Source organism: Myxine glutinosa, chromosome 7, assembly GCF_964187855.1.
Source record: "Myxine glutinosa chromosome 7, kmMyxGlut1.1, whole genome shotgun sequence".
NCBI classification, from domain to species: Eukaryota; Metazoa; Chordata; class Myxini; order Myxiniformes; family Myxinidae; genus Myxine; species Myxine glutinosa.
This window is the reverse complement of record NC_136267.1, coordinates 122,921,184-122,938,120: the sequence shown is the minus strand read 5'-3', so window position 1 is coordinate 122,938,120 and position 16,937 is coordinate 122,921,184. Positions and strand designations below refer to the sequence as shown.

The 16,937-nt window shown below is 43.4% G+C and overlaps 2 protein-coding genes across 3 annotated transcripts in view; one reads left to right on the top strand and one right to left on the bottom strand.

The window, feature by feature from the left end:
* Positions 1 to 16,937, bottom strand: part of LOC137411570 (inositol 1,4,5-triphosphate receptor associated 2-like) — a 169,520-nt gene that overhangs the window by 44,021 nt on the left and 108,562 nt on the right. Inside the window, exon 14 of the mRNA XM_078781155.1 lies at positions 7,273 to 7,366. Coding sequence (XP_078637281.1) covers positions 7,273 to 7,366 — 94 coding nt within the window. The remainder of the gene's footprint in view (positions 1 to 7,272; positions 7,367 to 16,937) is intronic.
* Positions 15,380 to 16,245, top strand: LOC144892828 (uncharacterized). Of its 2 annotated transcripts, none has more exons than XM_078781154.1 (3): positions 15,380 to 15,444; positions 15,570 to 15,823; positions 16,068 to 16,245. In XM_078781154.1, exons 1-3 carry the CDS (start codon positions 15,387 to 15,389, stop codon positions 16,083 to 16,085), a joined length of 330 nt encoding a protein of 109 aa, XP_078637280.1. In that variant the 5' UTR covers positions 15,380 to 15,386; the 3' UTR covers positions 16,086 to 16,245. The 2 variants fall into 2 exon arrangements, 1 of the variants encoding a protein (XP_078637280.1); XR_013623974.1 differs by having other exon boundaries at positions 15,400 to 15,444; positions 15,567 to 15,823.

The following is a 16,937-nucleotide window of genomic DNA, read 5'->3' as shown; positions in this document are numbered from 1 at the left end:
GTGGTCCATTAATTCATTGCGTTGCGTCAATTAAATAAGATAGGCTCCCTCCGACGCCCCCATGGCATCTTCAAAGTGCCAGGTTTGCTGGGTTTGCTGCACTTGCCTCCATTGGCCACGAGGTAATCTCGGAGAAGAAATGCGTGTCTCCACCTCGTCATCGAAGGGTGGAGCCAGGAGAGCCCGAGCGACCAACCAGGGCTCGGGGGTTTGGCTTGAGAGGGCGGAAAGAGAACGCTCGGGGAGGTTCGCGAAGGTTCGGGGGTGTGGTCAATATAACCCGCGGCGGGATGCCCCCACTAGAGAAGAGATGAGAGGAGATGAGATACGAGAGAGAGAAGGCAGATGAACCGGTGGAGAGCACGCGGCGCATGAGGCGGAGGAATCCCCGAAAGAGCACGCGACGCAGCGGCACGCAGCAGCTTCAGCGCACAGCAGCTTCGGGTTCAACGGCAGTATCGACCTTGGCCGCAAAGGAACGCGCCGTGCAAGACCGATCAAGAGGCCGGCGGCTGCTCCCTCCCGGCCCGACCGTGCTTCGGTCCGAGCTGAACCTTCCTCTCCCTCCAGCCAATCCACTCTGCAATTCCCCATTCGTGTAAGTCTGATTGTTCGTCTGTCTTTCAGTTGTCTTGGGGTTTATAAGTAAGACTGTATAGTTAAGTTAATCATTGCACTATGTCTCCTGCTCCTTCCATTGCCTTGTAAATCGCATTTCCTTTCATTTCTGCTTAGTTGTGTGTAAATAGTAATAAATCCTGTTATTCCCTACTTTGTCTTCTTCTTCTTAATGCTCGTTCGGTCGCTTTAGAGGTTTCCATATTGAGGGTATATTGAGGGTTTCCATATTGAGGGTACGTGGCGCGATTCGGCCAACGAATATAAATCGGGTCTAATCTTGGTAAACGGCTCACGCCGCAGTTCGCTTCGCTCGGCGCAAATCATCCATTACGCTGCGGTCGTGAGCGGGGAGTATTTCCTTGCGTACCGGGAGGCGCTGGTATTTAGGTCATAGGACGGTTGGGCCTAATACCCTACCCAGCGCCGACCGGGCGTGACGTCATACCCCCGGGACCACGTCGGTCAGTCATAAGCGAGGGGATTAATCCCCCCTCGATAAGGGGAACAGAGGCCGACGTTGGGTTCCGTAACAGTATATTATTTGTCCTGAATAACAATTATTTCAATAGAAGAATTAAGATTGTTATGTTGTCAGATATTTATTTGCTAAATTAAAACCTTTCATTGCAACTTTAAAAAAACAACGTTATAATATTTATAATAATAATAACCACCTTTAGAGGCCATTTTTCCCCGCAAAGCGGGGGTTGGTCTTTTTCGGGAACCGTGGTTGTTGTTGTTTTTTGGTCCCCTTTTTGAAGCAATGTTTTACGGCCGGATGCCCTTCCTGACACCAACCCTTTTTGCCGCCTTTAACGACAAACAGGGAATTACCAGTGAACTGGTACTCAATTAGCCGACCTCGGAAGGATGACAGGCTGAGTCAACCCCCCTGGCGTTAATTCAGCGATCGACCGGGATTCGAACCCAGGATCCTAGGATCCTAAGCCGGCACCCTAGCCGCTAGCCCAACACCAGGGTAAAAAAAGACAACGTTATAGCGGCAAAATAAGGCTGGAGATTAATAGGTGCATCACATGTGAAAATCTGAAAATGGACGCATCAAAACTGTTCAAGTACGTCCGATATACAAGAAACAGCAGAAAGCACATCTGAACTATTTTCAACCTATAAACATCTTCCCATCAAGCAAAAGAATAGAAGGTGTCATCAGCAGCATCATCAAGCATCTGAAGGCAAATCGATGCTAAGCTCAGATTCCATCAGAATTGTTTTGCTCCAGATATACTCAGCCCTTATCCCAGCATGGACACAAGAGCTAAGTTCCAGAGGAGAGATTTGCTGCTTTTGACATCAAAAGGCAGCATTTGATAGAGTCTGGCACCAAGGAGAGCTGGTAAAAGCTCCATTTAACAGGGGCAAAAATAAAAGAAAAAATCCTTCAATGCCTGGAGTCACACAGACAGAAAAGATTATTGTGGTTGTCAGGTTACACCTCAGTGTCAGGTGCCAGGGGTTTAAATAAGAAGGCTCAACACCATGGGATGGTGCTGCTCTGGTCTGACACAAAATGCTGCCGCTCTGGTCTGTTTGCCAGTTATCTAAGGTATGAAGTTAAACAACAACCATCGAACAACAATAACAAACTTCCCGAAGAAGTGAAACTATTGACCAGTTAACTTCACAGGCAGACTAGGTATTATAGAATAAGCCGTGCTTTGAAGAAAACAAAGAAAAGGGCATCCTTCTCGTATGCTTGCCTTTACAGGTTAAAATCTGCAGAAACAAGAAAAAAAAAAAACAGACAAATTCATGGATTCCACCCACTGAGAAAATAAACGATTTTTCATGCATCATGGCAGCTTCACAATCATGTCCATTTGCCTTGTGCTACAGATTTATATGGATATCATACAGAAGCAATTTATTGTGGTAAAAAGCAAAGATAGGAATAGAAAGAAGCCAGCATGGATAGGCAAGAAGGTTATTAGCAACAAGCACAAAGAACATATGTGAGAAAAGTGATTAAGATGAGTAAATAAATTATTAGCAGTCGGTATAGATTACAGACTCAGTAAGAGGATAATTATAGGTCAGGAATTTCAACTTGGGCATTTTTCATCAACATTAACAAATGAAATGACATGAGTTATACCACAACCAAGAAAAAGTGCCTTTACTGGATGGAAAAAGGTTTATAGAGCATGTTGTAGTAGTGCGGGCTGGCCTTTTACACGTACCAATATGAAACCAACACTCTTGATGTTGGGAAACAACTTTCCAATCACATACACTACATGTATTAATCCATTGTCTACCAACGTCCTTGTGATTTACGTTAAAGTACACGGATATCCACTGATGTCTTTGTCATTATACATAAAAGCTCCCCCATAAGACATTTAAATAAATATAAAAGTGTTACTGTGGCAGAGGAGACCACATTAATTTTTATTTTATTGAAATTCGCCCTAAACAAGGCTGAGAGCCACTAAATGTGTAGGGCGATGGAGAAAAAGAAGAGGATAAACTGTCAAAACCCTCATGAAGTCCTGAAACAAGGAAACCTCTTCACAAGACCACTGTGCAAGAGGGGGTAACTAGGCCAGGTGGAAAAATAACTTTTCCGAGAACACCCATTGGGTGTTTTTAGATGACACCATCTCGATACTGGATGGCCATTGGCTCCCAAATGGAGCTCATGCACCCTTTGTCAAGTGTTGTTTTAGTCCTAGCAGGTTGTCAGTCACCTTCCCCACTAGCAAAGCCAGTGAGGCGTGTCAGTTTAGTCGCCGACAACCCGACAATGTGACAGGTAGCATTGGATTACATGTTACCAGTGGCAGTCCCTGACAAAATTATTTGGACCACCCAAGGGTGCCGGCAAGGATCCCTGGTGTTGGGCTAGCGGCTAGGGTGCCGGCTTAGGACCCTAGGATCCTGGGTTCGAATCTCGGTCGATCGCCGAATTAATGCCAGGGGGGTTGACTCAGCCTGTCATCCTTCCGAGGTCGGCTAATTGAGTACCAGTTCACTGGTAATTCCCTGTTTGTCGTTGAAGGCGGCAAAAAAGGGTTGGCGTCAGGAAGGGCATCCGGCCGTAAAACATTGCTTCAAAAAGGGGACCAAAAAACAACAACTACCACGGTCCCCGAAAAGGCCAACCCCCGCTTTGCGGGGAAAAATGGCCTCTAAACGGTGGGTTTTTTTTTTTCAAGGGACCTTCATGTATATTTACTTATAAAAAAGATCATGATCCAGAAAATGTAAAATTTGGTTGATATCTGTTGTGCCCACCACAACATTTATAAACGAGAGAGCATCTGAAAATTCAGAGCCCATCTGCGTCCGTTTGTATTCAGTCTTCTTCTTATTATTATTCTGTATGCTCAAAATAACGAAAACAGTTAAAAAAACACACAAAATGAAAATTGATGATTTTATGTAGCCTTGACCTTTGAGCTTTAGATCTAAAAAAAAGAAAAAAAGAAGAAAAAGATAAAATGTCAAAGCCCCTGCCGTGGTTTTAGTAATTTTGCTGTACGGAGTTAAAGGCCGTCATTCGGCAATCTTTGGTCGGATGACAAAACAAAACTTCCGCATATGTATACCCATGTATTGTCTTTATGTCAAATTTGAAGAAAATCGGTCCATGCATCTCTGAGAAATGGTTGGGCACACGTTTAACAAAATGGCCGCCAGTCGGCCATCTTGGATTTGATCTCAAAAAAATGATGTGCATATGGAACCCATCATTCATTATCTGTGTGCCAAATTTAAACAAGATCGGTAAAATGCAAGGCCGTGAAATGGTTGAGGACGTGGCCAATATCGGGTTTTTTACAACTAAAATGGCCGCCAGTCTACCAGTTGGCCATCTTTGATCAATCGCAAAATAGAGTGAAGTGCACGTATATGCCATCATGTGCTGTGCTTGTGCCAGGTTTGATCAAAATCGGACCATGCATGTTCAATAAATGGTTGGGGACCCATTTAAGTAACAAAATGGCTGCCAGTCAGCCACATTGGATCTGATCTCCAAAAAAAATGACGCACATTTGCAAGACATCATACATTATCTGCGTGCCAAGATTGAGCAAGATCAGTAAATGCATTTCCGAGAAATATATGAGAACGTGTTCAATATCGGGGGGTTTTTTAACAACCAAAATGGCCACCAGTCGGCCATCTTTGATCACATCGCGAAACAAAATGATGTACATATGTATACCATCATGTATTGTCTTTGTGCCAAGTATGAACTAATTCGGTCCATACATCTCCGAGATATGGTTGCAGATGCACGGACGGATGAGACCAAATCCATCAGCCCACATTTCGGTCCATGCATGTCCAAAGGGGGCTAATACCAAGTCCAACGGGGGCTAATAATCAGCTTATAGCTTTTGCTTAGTGAACCAATTCTGTGACCTGCGAATTCTTAAAATTTCAGGTCAATTGGAGGAAAGGTGACAATTTTATGCAACCTTGACCTTTGACCTGTTGATCTTTTTAAAAAAATTAAAACAATCGGCTTCTAGCTTTTGATTGGTGAACCAATCGTATAAAAATTGATGATTTTATGTGACGCTGACCTTTGACCGTATTATTAATTTGACTTCTCCATATTATCATAATAAAGTTTTGTTGAAAATTTGATGATAAAACTCAAATGGTAAATTGAAATTTCAGGTTAATTCGATGACAATGTACGATTTTAGTGACGCTGACCTTTGACCTTTTGACAATTACCAATTTGCTTTTCCATATTATCATAATAAAGCTTTGGCGAAAATTTGATGACAATAGCTCAAAGGGTAAAAAGTTACGGCCCGGACGGACACACACCCGGACGGACACACACACACACACGGACGGACGGACGGACGCACGCACGCGCACGCACGCACACACACACACACACACACACACACACACACACACACACACACACACACACACACACACACACACACACACACACACACACACACACACACACAGACACACAGAAGTGATTACAAAACGCCGTTTCCTGCTGTGCAAGGGACGGGGCTAACCAGCAGGAGAGGTGAGGGGAGTATTTTCAAAACGATTAGTTACAAAAGCTAAAGGCAGAAGAAGAGACAGGCAATGCCAGTAGTCCCAATCGCTGGGCCATGCAAATGGGAAGGAGATGATGGTCACTTTACTGCGATATTTTTCAAACACAAATTAAATTTCAAATTCAAATCCTCATCAACTTGCATATTTTATCACGTGATTTTTGTTGAAATGAAAACCATTTCCAACTGTGCGAAAAATGTAAACTGTAATCAAATAATTAATTTCACTTTATCCAGTTGTAAAATTGTAAACATGAGAAAGTAATAAATAAACAAACAAATAAATAGCTAGCCACCATCCATAATAATACCTTACAGCACACTTTCTTACAGTCCTAATAACTTTGCTATGTTAGTGTTTATGTGCGTGTGTATGTGTAACTGTTGTGTGAGCTTGTTCGCAGGTGCTAGATTAGGTATTGTTATGTTTATAGGGTATGGGGCAGTAGTTAGAATTTAAAGCCTTAGAACCGTTTGTGTTTCATTTAGTTTATTGGACTTTTGAACATGTATTCAGGATAAGTGTCTGGCCTACGGCCCATTTGATAGACGGGCCTTGCCCATTTTAGACTGGAGAGGTGGAGAATGTCCTGTCACGTTTATCCTGTAGAACAGAGAGGGAGCCGGGTGAGAGGGAGGCGCTCCAGACCTTCCAGCAATGAGGGTTGCCCCCCCCCCTCCCCCAACATGGCCGTTTTATGATTGGGACGAGCGAGGCAGCACACCATTTGAACACGCTGCTTGATGGTCACAGCGCCCATTGGTCTGGATCAGTGCCCTTGATTGGATGAGACTGTCAGTACGGGCAGGTGTGACAAGCCATTGGCCAGCGTCTGCCAACACTGATGGAATCCTCTTGAGGGCAGATACTTAAAGACGAGGGCTCTTGGGTTTCTCTCTGGTTTCTCTTTCTCTCTCTCTCTGGTCTGTGGCTATCTATTTTGCCATCTCTAACTCCAGCCACCCCTTGAGAGTGGTGTACCATGCTCCAATACACTGTAGAGTACTTTGCCACCTCCTCAAGCACAGTGTTATTCCAGAACGAACTACCAGCCCCTAATTATCTTGTCCCGTTGTGTGTGCAGCATTGCTGTGTATGTGGGCCCATACTTGGGGTTTATTTCTTCATTGTTTGTTGTCTAGTGTTTATTAATTGTGTTTATTTCAACCGGGATTTGGCACCATATTTGTTGTTAGAGATGCGTGAGACTAGAGGCGAGCCTTCAAAATTTGGCCTTAAGATGGCTATCCGCAGGTTATTAATTCCAGAAAGTGTAACGTTTCCACCTTTAATACGTTTCACGAGGAAATAAAAGTGTCAAAGCTTGTTGTACAGTCTCCCACAATGTCAATCAATACAGATTTTATAATTATTGAGAGTCAACTTTGTAAGGTTTGAGGGAGGGGAGGTGGGGAGATTGAGGAAGTGTGGGCAAAATTGTTCAAATAATACATTAGATTTTAATGACTGCAGAAGATTATTTCATTTAAAGAAAAATATCATTACAAAGCCACTGTTGGGAGTGAAATAAGCAACAAAAATAAACATCCACCATCTAATTATGCGCAGGGTGACAAAGCAGACCTGTTGGAGCTGCTGTGCCAGAGCGATCTCCTGGTGTATGTTCCCAGGTGTCAGAGATTGACAATGCTGCTCCTCAAGCATCTTCTGACTCTGCCTGCAATCAGGTAGCAAAAGTTAAGAAGCAGGAGAACCTAATGTCTTAAAGAGAATAAACGTGACAGACAAGTTTGTTTTTCTCAATTACAACTGGTTCAAAACCATTTCAACCATAATGTGTGCATTTGTGTGTAACGTGGAAACAGTGCATTGTATTGGTTCACGAGTTATCAAGTGACCACTATAGTCGTCATGGGTGTGCGTCTGTCTGTCTGTCCGCAGCATAACTACCCAATGATATCATCCGATCTTGATGAAACTTGGGTGGGACATTGATATCATGATCTAGTTGTGTCTTGCCTAGAGTGGGCGTATTGCGCCCATTGTAGGCGGAGCCACGCCCGAAAAAGATGTCTTTTTAGGGGGTAATCGAGTTCAAGCTACATCTTCTCCGAGGGAGTTGGTGGAATCTGACAGGGGTTTCAGTATTTGGTTAGGCCAATGTCATGTGTCCCCACAGACCTCGGTTTTTCATTTTCGCCCCAAGGTCACAAAATTTAGAAAAGTCGATTTTTGATGGTTTTATTACATTGTTCACTTCCTGACAGGGTGAAATGTCATACATGATCTTATATTATCACATAAATCATGAAATACGAGTTTTCCAACAAATTTCAGAATCTTCGACCTTTGACGGCCACAAAGGTCAAATTTTCAAAGTTGTCGGAATCAAACCGAATTTTCGGTATTGTGTAGCTAACTAACCTCATAACATTGCTCATTGAGCATTGTCATTGAATACGGCTCGCTCGTGAACCGTCGTCGTCTCCTGACTTGTTGAAGTATGTTGTTGATGTGTTATTGCATATGAATTGCAGCAGGTAACCTCCGTTTGTGCACGTGCATGTGTGTCGTTGATTGGTATCTCCATATGTGGGTTTCAGAAGGTGGAACAGAGCCCTACCAGGTCTCAAAGTATACGCCTTCGTGTGTGTGTGTGTGTGTGTGTGTGTGTGTGTGTGCGCGCGCGTGTGTATGCGCACGTGTATATAAGTGTCACGCTACCAGATTCTTGTACCAGATGCTGAAATTATGGATTTCGAGTTATACCTGCAGCATTAAAGTACCAACCCTGTACCTTCATAAAATAGCAGGGTTGGTCAAATTGGGCAATTACAAATTCATTAAAACAAAAATTTAAATATTCATGTGTTCCCCAAAATGTCAAGTTTTTCAACTTTTCATGCCAGGAAATCTAGAAAATTTCGCAAAAAATACCAACCAGTAATTTACAATCAGAATCAATTTCTAGGGTTTAAAGGTTTTTTTCAAGCATGATGTTGGACAAGTAAAGTAAATAAAAGTACCAGAAGAGTTATTGGCCGAGTGCCAATTATTTTTTTAGCACCTTGCCAATATTGTGTATTTTTCACTTTTTTTCCAAGCAAATAAGTTGTGACCAGCACTGATTTTAATTGGAATTTATGGGAAACAAACACGCACATGTTTCTTCTAATACTGCTGTATTTATTATGTACAGCATAATCTGCATTGAATCTTCAAGCATAATCTGCATTGCAACTGAACACAAATACTGTAAATCATCGCCCGCCATCTGTACGCTAACCCAAGCTGTCATGCCAAAATATCAAGGCAAAATGATGAGTAGGCCTACATGTATAGAATTTTCACACACGTTTGGTGAAGCCCCATTTACAAGACGTATGTACAAGACTAGTCAACCGTTGACTACCTGATGGTGCGTAAGTGAGATAGGGGGCACCTCCGGGACACAAAGGTGATCCCGGGGCAGGAGGCTGTTTCACAGCACCACTTGGTTGTCTGCGACATAAGGGTGAAAGGTGCGAGGAGAGCTCGGCGGGTGAAGTACCAACCGAGAATGAAGGTGTGGAGGTTGAAAGAGGTGACAGTAAGGGAGGCATTAAAAGAGAGGCTGAGTAGGGTCGAGGATGATGTGGTTGAGCTTGAAAGTGGTTGGATGTCAATGAAAGCTAGTCTGTTGGGAGCCGTTGGTGAGGTATGTGGATGGACAAAAGGACCACCAAGGCACTCGGAAACATGGTGGTGGGATGATGAAGTTGGAAAGAGGATTGACGAGAAGAGGAAGAAGTTCAAGGAGTGGCAGAAGGCGAAGGGTACGGGAACAGAAACAGCAGAGCATGAAAGTTATAAGGCAGCCAGGAAGGCTGCAAAGAAAGAGGTAGCAATGGCGCAGGAGGCATGTAGGAAAATGTTCGGAGAACGCTTGGATTTGGAAGAGGGTCAGAGAGCAGTATTCCGGATTGCAAAGCAGATAGCGAAAGAGAGGTGTGATGTGATGGGGGTGAGTTGCTTGAAGGATGAAGTGGGACAAATCGTTGTGGACCCAGATGGAATTAAAGGAAGATGGAAAAGATATATGGAAATGCTATTGAATACAGAGAATGAATGGGATGGCAACATAGAGAGTAACCCAGTTTTAGGACCGGCAGAGAAGATAACTGAGAAGGAAGTTGAGGAAGCGATAAAAGCAATGAAGGGTAGAAAAGCGGGAGGGCCGACGGGAGTTGTGGGAGATATGTTGAAGGCAGCAGGAAGTTGGGGTGTGAAGAGAATGACAGAGATCTGTAATCTGGTGGTGAAAGAAGGCCGCATTCCAGTGGATTGGGAACTGAGTACCCTCGTCCCTCTATACAAGGGGAAAGGTGACCCTCTGGAGTGTGGCTCGTACCGAGCGATAAAGTTATTGGAGCATGCAATGAAGGTATTGGAAAGGGTGTTGGAGAGGAGGATAAGGAAGAAAGTGAAGATCGACAAAATGCAGTTTGGACTTATGCCAGGAAGAGGAACGACAGATGCGCTTTTCATTGTGAGGCAGTTGCAGGAGAAGTACATGGAGAAGAGGAAGAAGTTGTTTCTTGGGTTTGTTGATCTGGAGAAAGCATTCGATAGGGTTCCACGCAAAGTATTGACATGGGCATTGAGGAAGTTAGGAGTGGAGGAATGGTTGATCAGAGTAGTGATGGCAATGTACAAAAGAGCGCGCACAGCTGTAAGGACGAAGGGCGGGAACAGTGGTGAGTTTGAGGTGAAGGTGGGAGTGCATCAGGGGTCGGTACTAAGTCCACGACTATTTGTAGCTGTGATGGAGGTGCTGGCTCAGAACGTAAAGGAGGGTTTACCGTGGGAGTTGTTGTATGCAGATGATCTGGTGTTGATTGCGGAAAGTATGGATGGACTGAAGGAAAAGATGAACAAGTAGAAGGAATGTATGGAGACAAAAGGTCTGAAGATGAATATCGGAAAGATGAAGGTGATGGCAAGTGGTAAAGAATGTGGTGAGGTGGAAAGAACTGGGAAGTGGCCCTGTGCTGTGTGTAGGAAGGGTGTCGGAGTGAACTCCATTCAATGTACAATGTGCGCTGAGTGGGTTCATCAAAAATGTAGTGGTCTGAGAGGGTCATTAACCAGTGTGGCAGCTTCATTCAAGTGTAAGGTGTGCACAGAGGGAGCTGCAGATGGAGGAAATGTTCAGTTGGATCTTGGAGACGGCGTGAAGCTGGAAGGTGTGAAAACATTTTGCTACCTCGGAGACATGCTGAATGGAGAAGGTGGATCAGACTCGGCAACGGTTGCTAGAGTGAGATGTGCATGGAAGAAGTTTCGGGAACTGAGTGGCGTGCTGATGATGAGGGGAGTGTCGTTGAAGCTGAAGGGAAAGGTGTATGCTGCATGTGTGAGAAGTGTTATGATTGGAGCGAGACATGGGTAATGAACGTAGAGCAGCAACGAAGGCTGGAAAGGGTGGAAATGCGAATGGTTCGACAGATGTGCGGAGTATCGTTGAGAGAGAGGAAGACAAATGATGAATTGCGAAAGATGATGGGAATAGAGCCTGTGATTGATGCTGTGAAGAGGAACAGGTTGAGATGGTTTGGTCATGTGTTGAGGAAGGATGAAAGTGACTGGTTGAGAAGAGTGATGGAAGTTAATGTAGAAGGAGGTAGAGGACGGGGAAGACCAAGAAAGACTTGGCTAAAGATGGTGGAAGAAGAAATGCGGACAAGGGGGTGAACAAGGAGAGATTTTTTTTATTTTTTTTTTATTTTTTTTTTGTATACAAGATCGAGGCTCGTGAAAGAGCGAACATTAATCACACAGAAAGACAAACAGACACATAAAACAAATAACATCGGGAGCGGTAGACAAGATGGGGAGAGAGGGGGAAGGACACAAACACAACATTTGAGAGCAGGGACCGAGAGACATGGAGACATCGAGAGATCTGTGGGAGGGAGAGGGCTTTGGGGGGGAGGCATGTGAAGGGGGGGGGGGGGGGTGGGAGAGGTATAAACATATGGACACTGCCAGGATTTCCAGGAAAGAAGCAGGAATTGACTGTCTCAATCATAGTTCATAGTTTGTGCAATTGATAAGACCTGTACATGCTGCTCAATGCTGTGCATCCAGTGTGCATGATATTTTATTCATATACTGGACAAAGAATATCGTTTACTGAACAATGCTGTACTTGTATGTACTTTGTGAATTAGGCTCACAAGATAATGACTCAATGATAATTATCAGTCACGTATCAGTATTATTCATTATCAGTATCATTAATCATTATCTAAACAAACACGTGTAGCGACGAGCTCGCCACCAGGCGACTGTTGCCGCGGAATCGCGGAAAATGACCGTCGAGTCCGAAGCAAAATTCAGGCTTCAACGGTCATAACAGGTAATGCCACTGTCATAGAACGAAAGATCGTATATTTTTCCGGCGATGGGTGACATATAAGACGAAACTGTGTCCAATAAAGGTATATTTACGGAAGTTTATTGCTGATAAACGATCAATCCGGAAGCGAAAACGGTGAAACACGTGGCGCCGCCTTTCAACGGCGTTTATACCCAGTAGATGATTAGCGCATCTGGTACAAGCATCTGGTAGCGTGACACATATGTATGTATGTGTGTGTATACATACACACACACACACACACACACACACACACACACACACACACACACACACACACACACACACACACACACACATACACACACACACACACAACCGGTCAAAGGTTTTAGAACACCTCAATTTTTCCAGTTTTTATTGAAATTTATGCAGTTTAATGTCGCAATGTACTCTGAAATTAAGCATAGAACAAATAAACAATTGGAGATAAAAAAGAAATCATAGAATCATTTTGTTTAACAAAATTTAACTTAAATCTTTGACTCGGTAAAGTAGCCGCCTTTTGCAGATATAACCGCCGAACACACTCGTGGCATTCTTTCTACAATGGAAATCAAATATTGTTCGGGAAGTTCTTCCCAACACTGTTGCAGAAGTTCCCACAAATGTGTTGCACTTGTAGGTTGCCTTGCTTTCACCCTTCTGTCCAGTTTATCCCAAACCAGCTCGATGGGGTTTAAGTCTGGAGACTGCGCTGGCCATTAAATGATTTGAAGCCTACCGTCTTGTTCTTTTCCTCAAAGGTAGTTTTGACATAGCCTGGAGGTGTGTTTAGGGTCATTATCTTGCTGTGGGATGAACCTCTGACCAACTAGGCATATACCAGAGGGTATTGCATGGCACTGCAAAATGCTGGGGTAGCCTTTTGGTTCACGGTGCCAGTCACTCTGTGCAAGCCGCCGACTCTGGATCCAGCAAAAGAGCCACAGACCATCACGCTTCCTCCTCCAAGTTTGACAGTTGGTGTCGCACAGTGAGGAACCACCCTTTCGCCTACTCGACGGCATACAAAAACCCTGAGAGTACAGACCTCGTGGTAAAACCGATTTCTATTTATTTTACATCTTTATTCCAATTGTAATATGTATATTTTTGGCTCCCACTCACCTTCCTCTGCATTTTCTCCAAGTCCAGGGCCCGTATTCATAAACGTTCTTATGTTAAGTACACTTAAACTCCAAGTGTGACACTTACCTCGGACTAACACTTACAGTCATGTGAAAAAGTAAGTACACCCAATGTAAAGTTTTGACTTTTTCAACATATTTCAACATACAGCTATTTGATCTTCATTTCAACAATATTGATAGATAAAGGCGATACAATATAACAAATATCATAAAGCATTTACATTTTGTAGTCCATTGTATAATTTAAATAAACATAAATGCAAATTTCGCATGTGGAAAAAGTAAGTACACCCTTGGCTCTAATAGGTAGTATTGCCCCCTTTGGCAGAAACAACCTCAAGTAGGCGTTTCTTACAACTGTCTACCAGTCTCTGACATCGACTGGGAGAAATGTTTGCCCACTCCTCCATGCAGAATTCTTTCAGCTGTGCGATGTTTGAAGGGTTTCTTGCATGCACAGCTCGTTTCAAATCCCCCCACAACATCTCGATGGGATTTAGATCCGGGCTTTGACTTGGCCATTCCAGAACCCTCCATTTGTTTCTTTTCAGCCATTCCTTGGTGGATTTACTGGAAGGTATAGGGTCATTGTCATGTTGCAAGGTCCACCTTCGGTTGAGCTTCGACTTTCCGACAGATGGCCTCACATTATCCTCAACCACCCTCTGGTACAATGAAGAATTCATAGTGGATTCTATGATGGTGAGCTGCCCAGGCCCTGATGCAGCAAAGCTGCCCCAAACCATAATATTTCTACCATCCTGCTTTACAGTTGGTTGTGGTCAAATGCTGTCTGGTTTTCGCCAAACATGTCTTCTGGTACTGTGGCCAAATAGCTCTACCTTTGACTCATCTGTCCAGAGCACATTGTTCCAGAAGTGCTGGTCTTTGCCTAGGTGTTCATGGGTAAACTTTAGTCTTGCCCTGATGTTCTTTCTGGACAGCAAAGGTTTCCTCCTGGCACACCTCCCATGTAGATCAAATTTGTGCAGCCTCTTTCTCATGGTAGACTTGTGCACTTCGACATCAACAGTGGCAAGAGCTACCTGTAGGTCCCGTGATGACATTCTGGGGTTCTTCGAGACTTCTTTCAGCATCTTGCGGTCTGCTCTCGGGCTGAACTCGCTGGGGCGGCCTGGCCTGAACAAGTTGGCAGTTGTTTGGAATCTCCTCCACTTGTAGATGATCTTCCGAGACAGTCGAATGATTGATTTCAAATTGTTTGGAGATCTTTTTATATCCCTTCCCAGACTCGTAGGCATCTATAACCTTCTTTCTGAAGGCTTCAGAGAGCTCTTTTGATCTAGGCATGGTGACACCACACACTTCAACAACAAAGAGCAAACCAAACTAAATGTCTGAGGTTTAAATAAGACAGGTTCCTCCAAGATCCTTTCCAACGATGTTCTCATCATTTGCACCTGAGCTGGTGCACCTGATTCTAATTTTAGGTATTTGAAGTATTGATAAATGTAGGGGTGTACTTCCTTTTACCACATGCGAAATTTGCATTTATGTTTATTTAAATTATACAATGGACTACAAAATGTAAATGTTTCATGATATTTGTTATATTATATCACCTTTATCTATCAATATTGTTGAAATGAAGATCAAATAGCTGTATGTTGAAATATGTTGAAAAAGTCAAAACTTTACATGGGGTGTACTTACTTTTTCACGTCACTGTATGTCGGTATTCATAAATGACCTTAAGTGTTACACCTCACTCAGTGTGACACCTAAATATAGGCATAGCACCTAACCGTTTTGACTGGCCGTTGCTCGGGTTAATGATCACATTTCTTGCACGATTGTGTCAGTTTCTGTGGTTTGGCTGACTGCCATGACATAAGGACGGGACTACATAACTGGGTTCAAAACCAAATGCTATTATTTAATGCTGTTGTAAGTCGCTAGGAAGACCTTCAGCATTCTTTCCACCCTTCATCATGGCAGGGAACACCAAGTCTACGAAGCGAAAGAAAAATTTCACTGATGCCGAAAAATTTCGGCTGTGCGAAGAGTATGAAAAGCATATTGGTGTCATCGTATCGAAGTTTTCTGCCGCTGTTTTGAACAGAAAGAAGCATGACGCATGGGTTAAGATAACCGAGGCCATGAATAGAAGAAATCCTCCCGTGGTAAGGAGTGACAAGGACTACCAGAAAAAATGGCAGAACATGTGCTCAGTTATGAAGGATGAATACCACACGTACAGAAAAGAACTTGCTGAAACAGGTGAGAATGGTTTCAATCTTCTGTTATGCCATGTTTATTCAGTTGGTTTCTGTATTGTAGTTGATTTTACATTAATTGCAAAATAATTTTTTATTGTTACAAAATCATTTTCCCTTTTATAGGAGGTGGACCAGCACCAGCGGAGCCGTCCCTAATATCGCAGAAGGTCGGCGCGATCCTTGGAGAAGATGATCCAACTGTACACGGTATAGAAGGTGGTGTGGACAGTTCAAGAAAAGATGCAGGATATGCCTACCACGCCAAGTCACCGGATGCTTCCTTGACACTGAATTCTCTTTTGTCACCGGATTGCTCCTTTGACATGGGATGCTCCTTCGAAATCGACATCGGCTGTTCTCAGTACCATTCAAAAGTACCGGTGAGTGTTTATTTGTTTATTCTACAAATCAAACCCCCCCCCCCCCTTCCTTACTCGCTTTAGAGTGTGCTGCTGCCACTTGTCCTCTTATGAGAAATTACAATATCCTTATATTAGGTATACTTATACAAGGTAGCTGTCCTATTTGGTGATATGTACAGTGGTAGAATGATGTAGGCTATATGATATACCATGGAATGTCCTATAATGATGGTCGAGTTGACACAAGGTATTTGTTTTACAGTCCATCAACAAACAGTGACACCTCCATGACACGTCTCACAGCAACGAGAAGCCGCAAACCGCCTGCAACATTGCCGAATCCATGCCCGCCTTTGGCCGAGGAAACTGATAAGAAAACGAAGCGCAAAGCTGATGAAGCCGGATATATCACGGAGATGCACAAATATCTTTTGTCTCTTGAGAAGACTCATGCAACATTAGAAATTGAAAAACTGCGATTGGAAAAAAACAAGCTGTCGTTAGAAATAGAGGTATTGCAATTGAAGAAGCAAAAATGAGCTTATCCCAGAAATTTCATGCCGGCGACCTGTGGAAGTAATGATGTACTGGTTCCGCATGTCTACACTAATCTTTGATTTAATACTGTAACGACTAAGGTGAACATGTGAAATACATGCATGAATGAGCATTATTAAATTTGTTTTATGCTTTTCATTTCACTTACATCTATCAGAAGTGAGCATTGACAATTTGATCTCTTCTTGTAGCCCCATTGTTCCTGTCCGGTAAAACAATTACATTTTCCGGGTCATCTTCGGGTTGCGGCCACAGTGCGATTGGCTCTTCCTCAAAATCAGGCAAAGCTCTGTCAATTGCAATATTGTGAAGAAGTGCACACACTGCAATGATTTCACAAGATTTTTGTGGCGAGTATCTCAACATCCCGTGAAGACAATGAAAGCGTCTTTTCCACTGTCCCATTCCTCTTTCCACCAAACACCTTGTTTTCTTGTGAGCTCTATTGTATCTACGTTGCTGCGGCGTATTTGGGTTGAGAAATGGCGTCATTAACCATGGTTGCACGGGGTACCCTCTGTCACCTAATAGCACTTCATCACCATTCCGTTCCTCGAATATTGTGGAAAGTCCA